The 14,685-nt window shown below is 40.6% G+C and overlaps 1 protein-coding gene across 3 annotated transcripts in view; it reads right to left on the bottom strand.

Moving 5' to 3' along the window:
• sev (receptor protein-tyrosine kinase sevenless) overlaps positions 1-12,053 on the bottom strand; it is a 47,702-nt gene extending 35,649 nt beyond the window's left edge. For all 3 annotated transcript variants that reach the window (XM_022057676.2, XM_022057677.2, XM_022057678.2), the window contains exons 1-2: positions 11,304-12,053; positions 3,182-3,241 (exon numbers count right to left, since the gene is read on the bottom strand). In XM_022057676.2, coding sequence (XP_021913368.2) covers positions 3,182-3,241; positions 11,304-11,429 — 186 coding nt within the window. In that variant the 5' untranslated portion in view covers positions 11,430-12,053. The remainder of the gene's footprint in view (positions 1-3,181; positions 3,242-11,303) is intronic.
• Positions 12,054-14,685: the final 2,632 nt, after the last annotated feature.

Raw genomic sequence — 14,685 nt, 5'->3', positions numbered from 1 at the left:
TGTTACCATTTACCCGATCTGATCATTTTTTGGTCTTCAAAACTTCCTGTTAATTCGCATACGTGCTGAATGTGTGCCCCCTCCAATTCGTGATTCAACTACAGAATTGAGTGTTGTGGGTTGTGACTGAATTACTTTCGTGAAAATGTGTATGAATATCGTGCATTTTGGGACATCTTATATCTCTTGTCTTCAGTTTCGAGGCCCCGTGAAATTGTAATGCAGAATGGTTATTCAGTCAAGTGTCATGATGATAACTAACTCCTTGGGGCTGTGTCCTTAGTGGGAAATTAATTTTGCACTCACTTGGTCAAAGAAATTCCCGGTCTTTTATGGAACCGGGCGGTACATATCATCTTCACATAAGACCTCCACGGGTGGTGTTATTTATGGCGTGGTTCTTCTCAGTCCCTCCAGTCTAACGCCACTGTAGCAACAGCAACATCTTGAATCTCCTTTCTTCCCAATTAATTATTCAAATCCTGTTTTTTCGAAACATTTTTAACTTGTGTAATTGGCAGAACGTAACTAAACAAACAACAGTCTGACGCTAGTTCAATCGAGCTGAGTCCAGAGTTGCTTAATTTAATCTTCGTTTTATCTTGGCAGGCGTTGTCACACTTGTCTGCCTTATCCGAATACAAAGGTTCAAGAGTTTATTGGTGTCATGTGATGTCAGAAATCTTTCGAAGGCTGAACGAACACTTCACTTAAGCCTAAGCTCCTCTGAAAACTTTTATTCGTATCAGATGCTTATTAAATTTCTGTTCGTTGGTATATTAATCCGCTAAAACCCAGTGGTAAGTATATGTACCAATTGTTTTAACAGTAAGTAACTGTGTATTCTGTATTTGTGTATTTCGTTTGATTCTCGGTGTGAACAGCGATTATCTCCTTAAACAGCGTTAACTAGTTGATCATTCTAATCGTGAAGTGTTGTGTTTACTTCGCGGTACGGCCTGAGTTCTTATTACTCAGATGAGCTTCGGCTTCGAAGTACAACGAGAGATCGTAGCACTGGGCGAGCTAGGAACATGACGAAAGTAAAGTGGATTTAGGAATGTGACCTGAAATGGCGTTAACGCGTGTGTCGAATGCTCTGTTTGCGATGTTGCATCGGTCATTGATCATGGGTTAATTTATTACAGATTGAAGATCAATGCTGTAAAACCAAACAGTCACACTGCATAGTTTCAGAAATTGTTTTCCTTGCATTTTTGTTAAATATGGAATAAATTACGTGGAAAAACATAGTTTTATACAAGATTTTTGTTGATCATGTAGTTGAACCTGACCTCCGTGTAAAATAGCGCCTACACTGAACCTCTGTGAAACTGAATTACATTCACCCTACGAAGTTTAGTGTATACGCTAATACCAAATTTCATCGAAATCTGTCTAATAGTTTCGAGACGACATGCGGACTTTCGAAGACGAAGACGCTGATTTGTATTTGCCTGCGACGCTAAGAGACAAATGACGTCGAACTGTGTGGCCTTCATATCAGGTTATCAGTGATCAAAGGTTAGCAGGGTCTTATTTTTGTCATAGTTTCTGCAAACGAGGAACGACAAATTTTAACGAATTCTTTTATCTGTCAGAGGTTCTCAAACACTTTCTCTGAGACATGTTCTTTGTGAACAGAGTCCTTCATAATAAACTAGAAGTACGCTCAGCTAGTCATGAAATTCCGCGCCTTTTATGGACCAAAATGTTTATTATCGTGTTCACAAGCGCCCGCCACTGATCCCTATTCTGAGTTGGATGACACCAGTCAACACCCTTTTTTTTAATATTATACTCCCATTAACGCCTCGGCCTTTCGAGTGGTCTCGCCCCTCCGGACTTCCCAACCAATATTTTGTACGTATTTCTCGTCCCTTACGTGCCTATCAGGTCCAGATATTATCTTAAGCACCCTGTTCTTGGATAAGCAGCCCTGGACAGGCGACAGTGGGTGGTCTTCAAGCTTCGAATTTGGTGGGGAACAAACAACTCCCACCAAAAGCAATCAGCATCTTGTAAAATGAAACATAGGTCCTCTGACGTTTTATAAAAATATTACCCTAATTAAACTGTGGACTTATTGAACTGAATGCATTCAAACACAGGATGATTCAGAAGTCTCGTAACCCTCATGATAATATTGCATGTATGTCTAAGAACTGTGTGATTATTTTGTGGAAACTTATAATGCAATCGCCTCGAGCTTTCCGCTTACCTCCGTGTGTTCGTGCTATTTCGAAAGTTTTTGGAATTCCTCATGCCGGTTGCCTGATATTAAATTTACTTTTTCCCATTTTGTTTAAAGAAACGAGCAATATACAATATTTTATGTGGTAAAGGAGAGGGGGGACGTACGGAAATTTGGAGAAGAAACCCCTTAGGAATTGTTTTTGAAGTATATGAGTGAAATTATTTTTCGAAATATGTTTTACGTTTTGAATTGAATGCTTGCCCTTATAGTTACTCCCACTAAGCCTTTCGGTTTCAGTATCACAGACTTAGCTATATAACCCTTTGAAGCCCGAAGCTCATCCACATTAATATTTAAGGATTCAGCCCGTACCGCGAAGAAAACACTTCTCTTCACCATTACAAAGATCAACTGGTTAACGCAGTTTAAGGAAATGATCGCTGTTTAAACTGAGAATAAAACGAAATACATGAATATAAAATGAAGAATTATTGATTGTTAAAGCAAGTGGTATATATAGTTACCATTGGACTTTAAAGGGTATGTACTTTGGGGCAAGAACGTAAATTACAAAATTTAAAGAAAGTTTTCAGGAAAATCTATGAACCTAAGTAAAGGAAAATGAAAATTTTAGAATAGAGTCCCTTTTGTGACGTGTAACCTGTTTTTAAACGGCGAGTTGAGAGATCAAGAAAGAGATGGTAGGATAACATTCAGGTGGAACGTATTGAGATGAGTTGGCAGGATCGGAAGTGTTTGCGACTGGCTCAAGATCGTATTTAATTGTGGAGTGTTTTGTTTCCTACCACGAAGTCAGTTTAGTTACTTGTCGACCAAAAATGGTTTACCCTGTAATTTTAAAAAATCTTTCGTAATTACGCGGAAGTCCTGTTTTCAGTCAACGTAGTCCTGTTTACAGGCAGGCTGAAGTGTTTATGTCCTGTTTCAACAGATTATAAATGAAACCGCAATAATAAATCTTACCTGTTCTATTTTACAATCGTTTTCGCACCCCGCGTCGAAGCTGCCTTCTTCTGTTTTATTCTGGAAACAAAAATAATAACAGTATTAATACGAATTGAGGAGCCTTTGTGGTGGTGCTAAGGTTGACTGGTTGGTTATCTAACAACGCTGTCTCAACAGCAGAGACCAACAGAACAAGTGCTAGAGGTTCCGAAGATGAATTACGTTTTATGTCCCCGTGGCAAAGAATAGTTTCCATTAAAATCAATTTACGAACAATTACAGTCGGGGAAGATCACACATTGAACACAAGACGATACTTGGACTTAACGGGAGGAAGTAATATGACATTGGAGAAAATTACACAATTAGTAACATCATTATTTTTCCTGGTCTAATTACTTCTTGAGAAATTCGTAGCACTTTCTTGTAGTCAAGAAATGTAACGTATTTACGTGGAAACGGAAGGTTCATTATCGTGTTCAAAAGAGCACGCAACAGGCCCGTATCCTGAGCCATCTTAATCCAATTCATACCCTTCCATCCTATTTCCCCAGTAACCATTGAATGGATTTATTTGTCTCGGGATAGGGCCCGTTGTCGGTCGGATCCTTACGAATGTTCTGATTCCACAGAAGGCATGGACGTATGGTGACCAGCTGAACGACTATCAGCTCCTGCAAGATTTGTAGAGCAAATTTCCCCCCCTCTGGTCCACGCATTTTAAATTTTATCAGAGTGGTCACGTCATCGAAAAATTCCGATGAAATTACGGAGGGACGGAGGTCCTGATAGCCTTCAGGTGTGTTTGTGCGTCGTCCAACTTCCTGTCTTCACCGCAACAGATGGTTAGCGAGGGGACAGGCCCGAAATCAGAGTAGCGACTCGGTGGTGCAGGTAGACAAGCGTAATTTCCTTACCTTTTGGTTTTGCCGCAGTGATTTTCTGGGTTTGACAGAAAACTAAGTGCTCAAAACAATATCTGCACATAACACAGAAGGTAACGAAGAAACTTGCGTAATCTTTAAATTTGTTGTTCTTCTGGGTTGTAATTCTGTGTGGATTTGAAGTTACATACCAACGGTTCTTACATTCAGGTATCTAAGTATCTTCAGCCCTGAAGATGGAAGCAGTATATTCCTCCGAAACGCACAATCGCACACAACCCAGAAGAGCAACACCCATCAGGAAGTCTTCCTCGATGTTTTTGAGTAAATTCTTTGCATGTCTTTATTGTTTCCCCAAGTGTGCGTTTTCAGTTACCCTTTCCCACGTCGATTGGACACTGTCTTGGAAGCATTGAGCTTTTAAGGGCTTCGAAGGGATTGAATTGTTCTGTTTCCAAAATCAGATCGCTTGCCGCTGTTCTGATGTTCCCACGAGTGGGGTCACTGGGAGTTCAGTGAGGTGTGATGGCAGGACAGCCGGTGAAACGGCGGACATCCGGTGTACCCATGCGACGCGTAGGCTCAGGCCATTCGATGGCCACGTAATTACAAGCGTAGAATTTTGTACCGAAATTGGAAAGGTGACTCGTCGCGTCTTTACGATCTGAACTCCCGACCGACGCATCTACAGTGGCGCAGAAATGATTCATTTTGAGGTTTTTATGAAGAATAAATGGTATTCTGTTTCAAATTTGGTTAAGACGAACATAATGGACTGTACCACCCATGGGGTAGACAATCAATCAATGTAGAATTTTAGTCGGAAAACTCTTAGAAGATAGCCTCTTTGGAGACAGACATAGATGGAAAGATAATATTAAAATAGGTAAAAATATGTGGGATGTGAAGGTATAGACTAGGTTCATATGACTAAAGACAGTTTACAGCGACCAGGTTTTGTGAACACTGTAATGAACGTTCTGGTTTCCTAAAATGAGAGAAATTTCTTGATCAGATTAGTTTTTTTATATAATCTGGAATGGGAGTCTTCTTAATTAAATTTGTTGGTGAGTGATTTACGGAAGATCAAAGCGAAGTTTTCGGACGAAACCTGTATATTTGTTTAATAAAAATGGAAAGGAAAACTCATTTGCAGAAATAAGAGTTTATTTAATAATAGAGGTAGTCATAATTAATATAAAAATTGTTTAAATCGTTAGCTTTAATCGTTTGTGCGCGGTTTGTGGGATTTTAGACATGCGTCAGTGGATGACCTTGAAGTTGGCCGTGTCCTCTCAGTGAATGCGTCCATTGAATTATAATGTGTTTCCCCACACATCTCACAGCTTAAACGCTTGTGCCATTTCGTAGGCAGTCGGCAGTTTAAGTCCCCATTGCGAAAAGTCATTACGTATGCAAAAGTGGTTTTGGTCCAAAATTCTACTTGCGTTCTTCTGGAGTCTTTCCTAGATGGACGCGCCCCACAAATTATGAACCGCGGTATTATAATTTCCGTCACATGAACTTTTAACAATTCTACACGTCTAAGTGATATTTCAGGTTCTTACGGTGAAAATTATGAAGATGACAATCTTCTGGGATGGTTATCGTCCTGAAGATGGAGGCAGTAAGCATCTCCGAAACGTCGGTAAATTTCTACGAGACTACACGGCAGACATCTTCTGCCACAATTCTGACAAGTGTAACTTAATCTTTTATTAGGGGATTGTGGATCAATGCTATGTGAATGAATTTTTCTGCGGACAGTCGTAGGTTTGTTTTGATACAGGCTAGCAACATATGGCATGCGGGCCCTATGAGGTGTATCTGTTGGTTGCTCCAGTCCGGGCATCCGGTATCGTGTTGGGTTGCTGTAATTCTGTGGCGTTTCATGATATTCCGTGACACACATTAACTCCCTTATTGAAAAACGTATTAATCGCCAACACCCTAACCACCGGTAAATAACCCATTTACTAAATAATCTTCCAGCAAACATCCATTCTTTAACTACCGAAGTAAGTAATTAAACAAATCAATAGTTGACTAAGGTGTAGTTAATCGACATTCCCCGACGAGGTACAGCATTGTAGGTAAACGTACAGTTAATCGTGGGGAATCCCCCAGTTACTTTGATTACTGTGGTGGACTTTGTTGCCATGGTTACCTTCGTTACATACAGCGATTTTTAAACGTGGTCATTTTTTTGGAGTGTTGGTAACAGAGTTGTAAACATACGCCAAAATTAATTTCGCCACGCCTGTAGTAGGTACGAGTATAATATATCGAAAGTTGATTAGAGACTCTCGGGTTACAAGTCGCGTCAGGTGGCTGAATGGTAAATAAACCATATCTTCTGACAACGTTTCGAGAACAATCTCTGCTCTCTAAAGTTCACTTAAGTGACATTAACACTAGCGGTAATTATTTGTACCGCCGGTAACTCTGTAATTTTTTCCCCACACGGGTCATTTATGGGTTCCGTATGATTATCGGAATACACAACGTCAGTATTATTTATTTAGTGTTCTGTCTGACGACAGGTCCATATGAACAGGATCCTTCCATCCTTTTCTCGGACTGGGACCTGTTCATATACGTTCTTGGCAGATGATCCAGAAGTGGTTTGCCATTGCCTTCTTCTGTGTGTGAATGGAGTAATTGTTGGGATGCCACGGAGGAAAACTCCGTGTTGCCTAGACCACGGCCGTGCCCAACACAAGTTATAAATTCGGGCATCGCCGGGAATCGAACCCGAGACCCCAGGATTACAAGACCACCGTGGCCTATTTAACGTCAGTAACCAAGTGATATTTGTCAGTGGAGACGTGTTGTGATTTCTTTGAGGTACGGACTGGGCTTGAAATTTTTTTTTTCGTTCTGTGGTTTTTCGAAGTACTGGTCTGCAGAATGTTGAACGTAATCTTCTGGGGGGGATTCCCAGTCTGAGGCAAAAACGAAATGCACATTTCCCCCTTCCCCTCTTTTTGCGTCAGGTTGTCAGGATGTTGGTTCGGCCAACCGTGAATGTCATTTCTTGCTAATCACGAACCGAGAATTGAAACACTCGTATGAATGAAAGTTGACGAACTTTTTTGTCGAGTTTTAACTCCATCATGGCCTCTTCCCGTCGGTCAAGGACGACGCGAAAACATTCTGGTCGTAAAACTGTGTCCATTGGGAGGTTCTTGTGAATACGGTGATGAACCTTCCGGGTCTGCAGTCGCTGATTCTTTAAGAAAGACGATTTTCTTGTTCAAATTTGGTGTTTACAGCGCGACGATCCGGTGCTGCTATTTGGATGATTTACTTCGTCACATCAGACATTATCGGTTCGACTTGTTTACATCTAGCGAGCTTGTAACATGTCAGGAAGATGACGCTAGGCCTGGATAGAAACGTGCAGCAGTCGCAGAATAATTATACATTCCAGGGACATTAGTCAGCGTTCAATGTTAGAGAGGAAGAAATTGACATGTAGGAAGGACGGAGGATAAACAGAGACAAGACGAAATAGAGAAAAGTGAGCCCGAAACTAATAAGAAAAATAAATTAAGGCAGGAAAACGATGGAAATTTAATAATTGTATGTTTTAGCATTTCTCCTTTTATTTTCCGGCAAATTTATTCATGTTCCTTGTGTGTTATCCCGTTGGATACGAGGATCATAGTTAACAAAATCATAAAAAGCTCTGAAAAATAATAAAAATAATTTTATAATAATTCGGAAAGTAAGGATTGATGTTATTGCCCCCCTGAGTCAAGTTCAGAATAAAATTTTTCTCGTGGCGTGACATTTGTAGGCCGGACATTTCATGTTTCTCGCTGTAAATTATCAATTATCGCACCGAGTTTGCTTTATTTTCTTACTTTAAACTATTTCTTATACTCCACCATACTGGAACAAAATATGGTTTTCTTACAGATAACCCGCAAGCTATGAGTTTTGACCTTTGTAATTTATAAGTTAATTTTTTATTATTATTTTCCTTAAGTGAACACGTCAGTGGTACAGTGTTTTGTCTCTCTGTTATCAGGCTTTAGTAAGACCCCTTTTTATCATCATAATTCACTTACTTTATACACTGATTTGTAGGTAGAAGACATGGAAATGAGTGTAGCATTCGTTTAGACATGGCGTGGAGCGTAGAATGTGTGTCTGCACTTTCTCACAGGGAGAATTTCATATGAGTTCAGTTCATGCAGAATTGGTAAAGTGTAATTGGCAGTATGGTCAGTAGGCGTGTAGAGTATCTCTCGCCTTGATGAAGACATCACATTTTCGCGATGTAGCCCATAATCCTTAAATTAAGCTTTGGAAAAAACGAGTCTGGACGTCAGAAACACTGAATCTGTCTGGAAAAAATCTCCAGTAATTCCATAAGCAGAACCGATGTAATGGCTGTATAACAATTGCACGTGGTGTGAAGGAAATACCAGTACTAAATTTCGTTGAAATCGGTGAAGCAAATTCTGATAATTTACATGCACACGGACGGAGAGACATTACTTACTCATTACTCGTTTATTTTGTACACTTCGTGTAAAATGCGTAAGGACGTTTACATTTTAACTTCATTTTATCTCAAGTTACGTTTCTCGAATAAATTTGACTGGTCACCTCCCCCCATTGGAGCCCCAGGGTCCATATGAACTGGCTGTTTCAACCCTGTATCATAAACAAGTTCACAGAGGTCACTCCACGCAGCACAATATATGCTCTGGTCGTTCCTCATTAGCTGGGCCCGTGTTTATGAACTCTTTATGGCGAAAACGTGCAATTTATAGTTTGTTTTGGGTGATAAAGAAGCCTATTCGGTTCACTGGAGAAAACGTAATTAAAAATCTTATACAATCAATAACGATCGGTCATAGTACCTTAACACGAAATTTAAAACCTTCAATGTGATGGCGGGAAACAGTTCTTGGGAGAATCTAATTGCGATTTATTTTCAGATAATGCGTTAAATGAAAGTTTACGTCCGCTTGTTTAATTTCCGTAACTATTCAACGGATTTTGACAAAATTTTGTGTCGGGGGGGGGGGCCTACAATATAAGTTGTCGGAATAATATCATCTTGATTCACGCATTTCAAATATTGCCCAAACAATATTAACCTCAAAAAGAACATAATCCACTCTGTCATTTACCCTCTCGATATCTGGCTCAAAAATATTGATTCTTCTGCTCTGAATTTAGTGTTTGAGAAAATCTGTGAAAGAAACGTGCACCGCCATCTCTGAACAGTTAACGCTAACTATTCATAGGTTTTCAACAGTAGGAATTATAGGATACCTTGAAAATGGAGATGCAAGGGAGAGGCGTATAAATAATAAATAAAATGCTCAGGGTTAAATCTGAGTGACATCCGCGTCCGAGGAAAATAATGACTAGAACTGTCATGGAGGTGTCTCGCGTGATAACGAGGCCATTTTGTTACTCATCATTTAAATTAGCGGACGCCCTGACTCATTTCTTGTCTAAAAGCTGAAATGCGACGAGAGATACAGACAAGATCTACAGTACAGCCAGTGCTTAGAAAATAGTGTTCATCTGATGTGGAGATTGGCGGGGAATGAAGCACGCATGTTTCTCAAAGAAAAATGAGTGTAAGTGAAGATGTGGACTGTGCGTAATGAAATATGGGTTAGGACGGGCTGGATTAATCTGGCTATGGTTAGAAACCGGTTGCGGGCTGTTGTGAACACGGTTATGAACCTTTTAGTTCCATAAAAGTAGAATTTTATTCACTACGTAAGCGACTATCAGCTTCACAAGAAGGAGTATGCTCAGTGAAATTTTTCAGTCCGGGTCTGCAATGCCTGTCGACTGCATTGTTGAATAGTTTACCGCTGAGCTAACTCGCGCGAAATCGCTTGTATGAAAGCCGGAGGAGTGAATCCGTCAACCGTTGGGCTTATGGCTCACATGACGTCACATACACAATGGCAGGCTGGATCTTAATCAAGGATATATTATCGTCCCGCCCCCTCCCACTGTTCGTACTAAGTGGTTGAAACATTTGTCATCCTTTGCTCCTGTTGAACTAACGCTACCAAATTATAACCATTCCAGACACAGGGATTCAGCGCAGTGCTGCTTTTTCAACGGCTTCGAAACTTTAAACTTGGTATCCAAATGGTTCTAATTAGTTAGCAATGTAAGCAACTGAACAGTTGTCTAAGTTTACTATCTGGCGATGAATAGCTAACTACGTAAGTGGTTAACTAAGTAGCTAACTGGGTAAGTAGTTAAGTAACTAATTCATCTTTCCCATACCCAGCTTAAGGTAGAGTCAGTGAATACAACATTGGTCTAGCGGTTAGAACGCTGGCCTTGTAATCCTGGGGGTCTTGGGTTCGATTCCCGGCGGTGCCCGAATTTATAACTTGTGTTGGGCAAGGCCGTGGTCTAGGCAACACGGAGTTTTCCTCCGGGGGCTTCCCCGGTTTATCCGTGGCATCCCAACAATTACTCCATTCACACACGGAAGAAGGCAATGGCAAACCACTTCTGGATCATCTGCCAAGAACGTATATGAACAGGTTCCAGTCCGAGAAAAGGATGGAAGGATCCTGTTCATATGGACCTGTCGCCAGACAGAACACTAAATAAATAAAATACATGTATTTCAGACTCCAAACTGAATTTGTCAAGGTTGATATTATTTATTTGCTTGCACAGTCCGTCTTTGGAAAAAAATCAAAATAGATGCATCATCGTTCGCAAAATCGGGTCGAACAGTGACGTTTATATTCGGGCCTTTCGTAAAATACAACTTCCCGCTTTGATACGTAAACAACCTCAGGGCGTGGATATTTTATATTCTGTATAAGAATAATTATATGTCATATATTTATTGCTTTGGTGAGGAAAAAAAATTCATCAGGTCATTAACAATTTCTTTCCCAAATCAGGAATAAATGAGATCAAAGAACGGCTAGAACAAGCTCATTAGGTTCGAATTATGACATTAAAACCTGGAGAATCGTGTAGTTATTTCATTGTCTGTTAAAGACCTCGCGTTTCGATGTGGACTCGCGGCAAAGTGATATTTTTCGATACCCAAGACGACCTTATCGGACCTTCACGTGTATTCGACAGACCTGGAATAAGGGGAAGTCTCATGTGTACTGTTTCTCACGTGACCACTGTCTCTGGAGCTCCCTGGCATGCATTTCAATCGTGCAGTAGTAGGCTACTAGAACAGTGGTACTCTCAAGTACGTCCTTTATAAAGAGGAGGACATTGCTAACCTGGAATGGACATCGCTGAGTACACTGGTCCTGGAAGTGACCATCGAGCACTTGATTGGTAGGGTCGAACAGTTCAGCCACACGGACCAACATCAGCGCCACGGTCAAGTACGGTGTTAGCATCATTCTGTGAAATGTGTAAGGACTCTCATCTTTACACTGAGAGGATTCAATGGCGGTGTTTGTCACTTGGTGATCGAGCTTCAGTTAATTCGTAATCTAATATTAAACTAACAACAACAAACATCTGTCACGCACTACAGCGTCTAAAAATGTTGACTGATCTTGAACACTCCGTTGAAAAAATGTCGCGATGTTAATTTGTTTTGCGTATAATCGACTTGTCTTGTCTCACTGGCTTCGTAACGTTGTGATCGGAATATATCTTTAGCACTGCGTTATCGAGTTTGTTGTTACCAAGGAAACCACAAGTATGAGTTCTTCTCGTCGTAAATTCTGTCGTGTATAAACTTTTTAAGTCCTTGTTTGTTTTATTGAAGTTTACGTAGACGTACACTAAATATTAAAACAAATTGAAAGATACACACGATTTGCAAATTCATGTCACTGATCTAGCGTGCCAAAAAAAATCGATCGGACGTCCGTTCAAAGATCCTTTTGTTGTGGTCTTTATATTGCACTGTAACGTTTCGGTGCAAACCTTAAATCACGATCTATGGATACATTGGCATTCTCGCCAGCCGCCGGTACACATCCTCGAGGCACGGAGATCGACACTGTACTGACGGCAAATCGTGTTGCTCCAGACACCCAGTGTCCGTCCGCACGGCAGAGCGAGAGAGAGAGGGAGGGAGGAACGCTCATCAAGGCGCGAGAAGTCACTCAGTTTGCTAGAGTTGAGTAGTCACTGACCTCAAAAGAGCGAATCGTCATGGTAGGAAGGGGTTGTGGCCGGTATTAAGGCACTACCCAGACATTTGCCTCGGTGGAACGAAATTGGTTTGGTTTTTAGCGTGCTGGATAGTTCTGTTTTGCCAAAGAATCTCGAATAACTGAGGTTAACGACGTCTTTGTTAGACTTTGCTTGGGAATTCTAAGACAGATTTTCCAGTAACGTTTCCACCCTTCTTGTGCACTGTCCATTTTTTCGTCAATCCTCTGACCTCGTTGTCCGACTCAGTTTCAAGGAACTTCGTCTCTGGAGTTACCAGATCAACACTGAAATTTTCTGTACGAATTTAACTGTTATTTGTGGCACACTCCATGGAGCTTGGTTGGTTTTTGACAAGCTGTTAGTTGCTTAGTTAATAAATAATTTACATTCGTGCTATCCTGTCTGGGTTTATTATGGTTTTCTTCAGTACCTCGAGACAAATCCCGGGATAACATCTTTTAGACTACTGTACCTTGCTTCTGTATTCTTTATAGTTTATTAATCGTATCTTAAGCCACGGTGGTCTAGCGGTTAGAACGCTGGCCTTGTAATCCTGGGGTCTCGGGTTCGATTCCCGGCGGTGCCCGAATTTATAACTTGTGTTGGGCAAGACCGTGGTCTAGGCAACACGGAGTGTTCCTCCGTGGCATCCCAACAATTACTCCATTCACACACAGAAGAAGGCAATGGCAAACCACTTCTGGATCATCTGCCAAGAACGTATATGAACAGGTCCCAGTCCGAGAAAAGGATGGAAGGATCCTGTTCATATGGACCTGTCGTCAGACAGAACACTAAATAATAAATCTTATCTTAATTTACCTCTGTGCAGTCTGAGCTTCTGACAGCGTCGATAAATGAACCTTTAACAAGGAAGAAGGTTCATTGCTGTAACCCAACACTGGTCCCTGCTCTTGAGTCACATGAAGTCCTCACTCGCGTATCACATTTGTTCAATCTGATGTTTGGTTAAGTACCTTGGGCTTCACCTATATTTTAATATTATCCTCCATGTACTTACCTTTTCTTTCACACTTATTATCCTTTTATTAAAAGCGGCACGCGCTTTTCCGTGAAATGAAATTGTCTCTGACAGCGGACAATCATTGCTGTCACTCGCTGATGTCAGAAACGAAAAAGTAACACATGTACATCGCGCATTGACTGCCAGTCGTAAAATTATGTGTTGATGGAAGGCGTTTGACGACGAACATACGAGTGACGATCTGCGTCATTATATATCTGCTACTCGAGTTTGCTAAGAAATTTGACTGCAGGCTATATAACACAGTTAAACAGCATTTATCTCCCTGATGATGGAGGCAATAAACTGCTCTGAAACGGTGGTCTATGTCTGCACGGGGCACCATTCCAGATATTTGATGTGGGGTTCCCACTTATATATTAGGCTTAACGAGTGTTAGGCCAGCGTTAGTTAACCTACTGAAATCCAGTGGTAACTATATGTACCACCTGCTTCAAAAGTCTGTAGGTCTTCATTTTGTGTTTATGTGTTTCGTATGATTCTTAGTGTAAACAGCGATTTCTTCCTTAAACAGCGTTAACCAGTTGATCTTTGTAATGGTGAAGTGTGGTGTTTTCTTCGCGGTACGCACTGAATTCTTAACTACTAGACAGGACTCGAGGAAAATCAGAGCTTAAACAGCGTTAACCAGTTCATCCTTGTATTGGTGAAGTGTCGTGTTTTCTTTGAGGTACGGGCTGAATTCTTAAATATTATTTAGACGAGCTTTGGCTTCGAAAGCGAGTACTTGATGTATCTTTCAGGTACGATAAAATCTGCATGATACAGAAGCCAGTTTCATGGTTGCTTGGTTTTATTCAGTAGTCACTTCCTGTCACACAGGAAATGTTTACGGACGACGTGGCAAAACCTTCTGGTTTATGCGGCAGATGTAGAAACATTCTGTACAAGGAGCCTTACAGTAAATTTCAATGCGTTTATTTGTTTTTATGAGACTTCGATAAAGACATGGGATAGGATAATTTTAGTGTTTCCTAGTTCTTCGTGATATTCAGGTTATCCGGTGACTTTATATTAACACTTCTAGATATTCTCCTCAGGTCACTCCCAGTCAGAAGTAGACGTATGAACATGCGTACGATTACGAACGGTTACAGAACCACGGGAATTTGAAATTCAGAATTATTTGAACGTTACCTAGAGCAGTGGTATACAACCTGGGGTCCGCGTACCCCCGTGGGTACGGTAAGACATCTTAGGGGGTACGTGAAATTTTTAAAAAATATATTATTTTATTATAAACACTGAATAATCAGTAATGTAATTTATTTAATTTATTTTAGACGTAGATTATATACTATGTATAATTTGAATTATACACCAACAACTTTGGGGGTACAAAGTTGAAGAGAAATTATATCTGGGGGGTACGCGAACAAAAATGGTTGAATACCACTGACCTAGAGCATCATGTATCTTGCAGCATCGGAAATTAGATGAAA

The sequence above is a fragment of the Zootermopsis nevadensis genome, unplaced genomic scaffold (assembly GCF_977971745.1).
Source record: "Zootermopsis nevadensis isolate Lab colony 2312 unplaced genomic scaffold, Znev_1.0 Znev_ptg000028l, whole genome shotgun sequence".
Taxonomy (NCBI): Eukaryota; Metazoa; Arthropoda; class Insecta; order Blattodea; family Termopsidae; genus Zootermopsis; species Zootermopsis nevadensis.
Note: the sequence above shows the minus strand (reverse complement) of the source record. Positions and strands in the feature narration are given on the sequence as shown.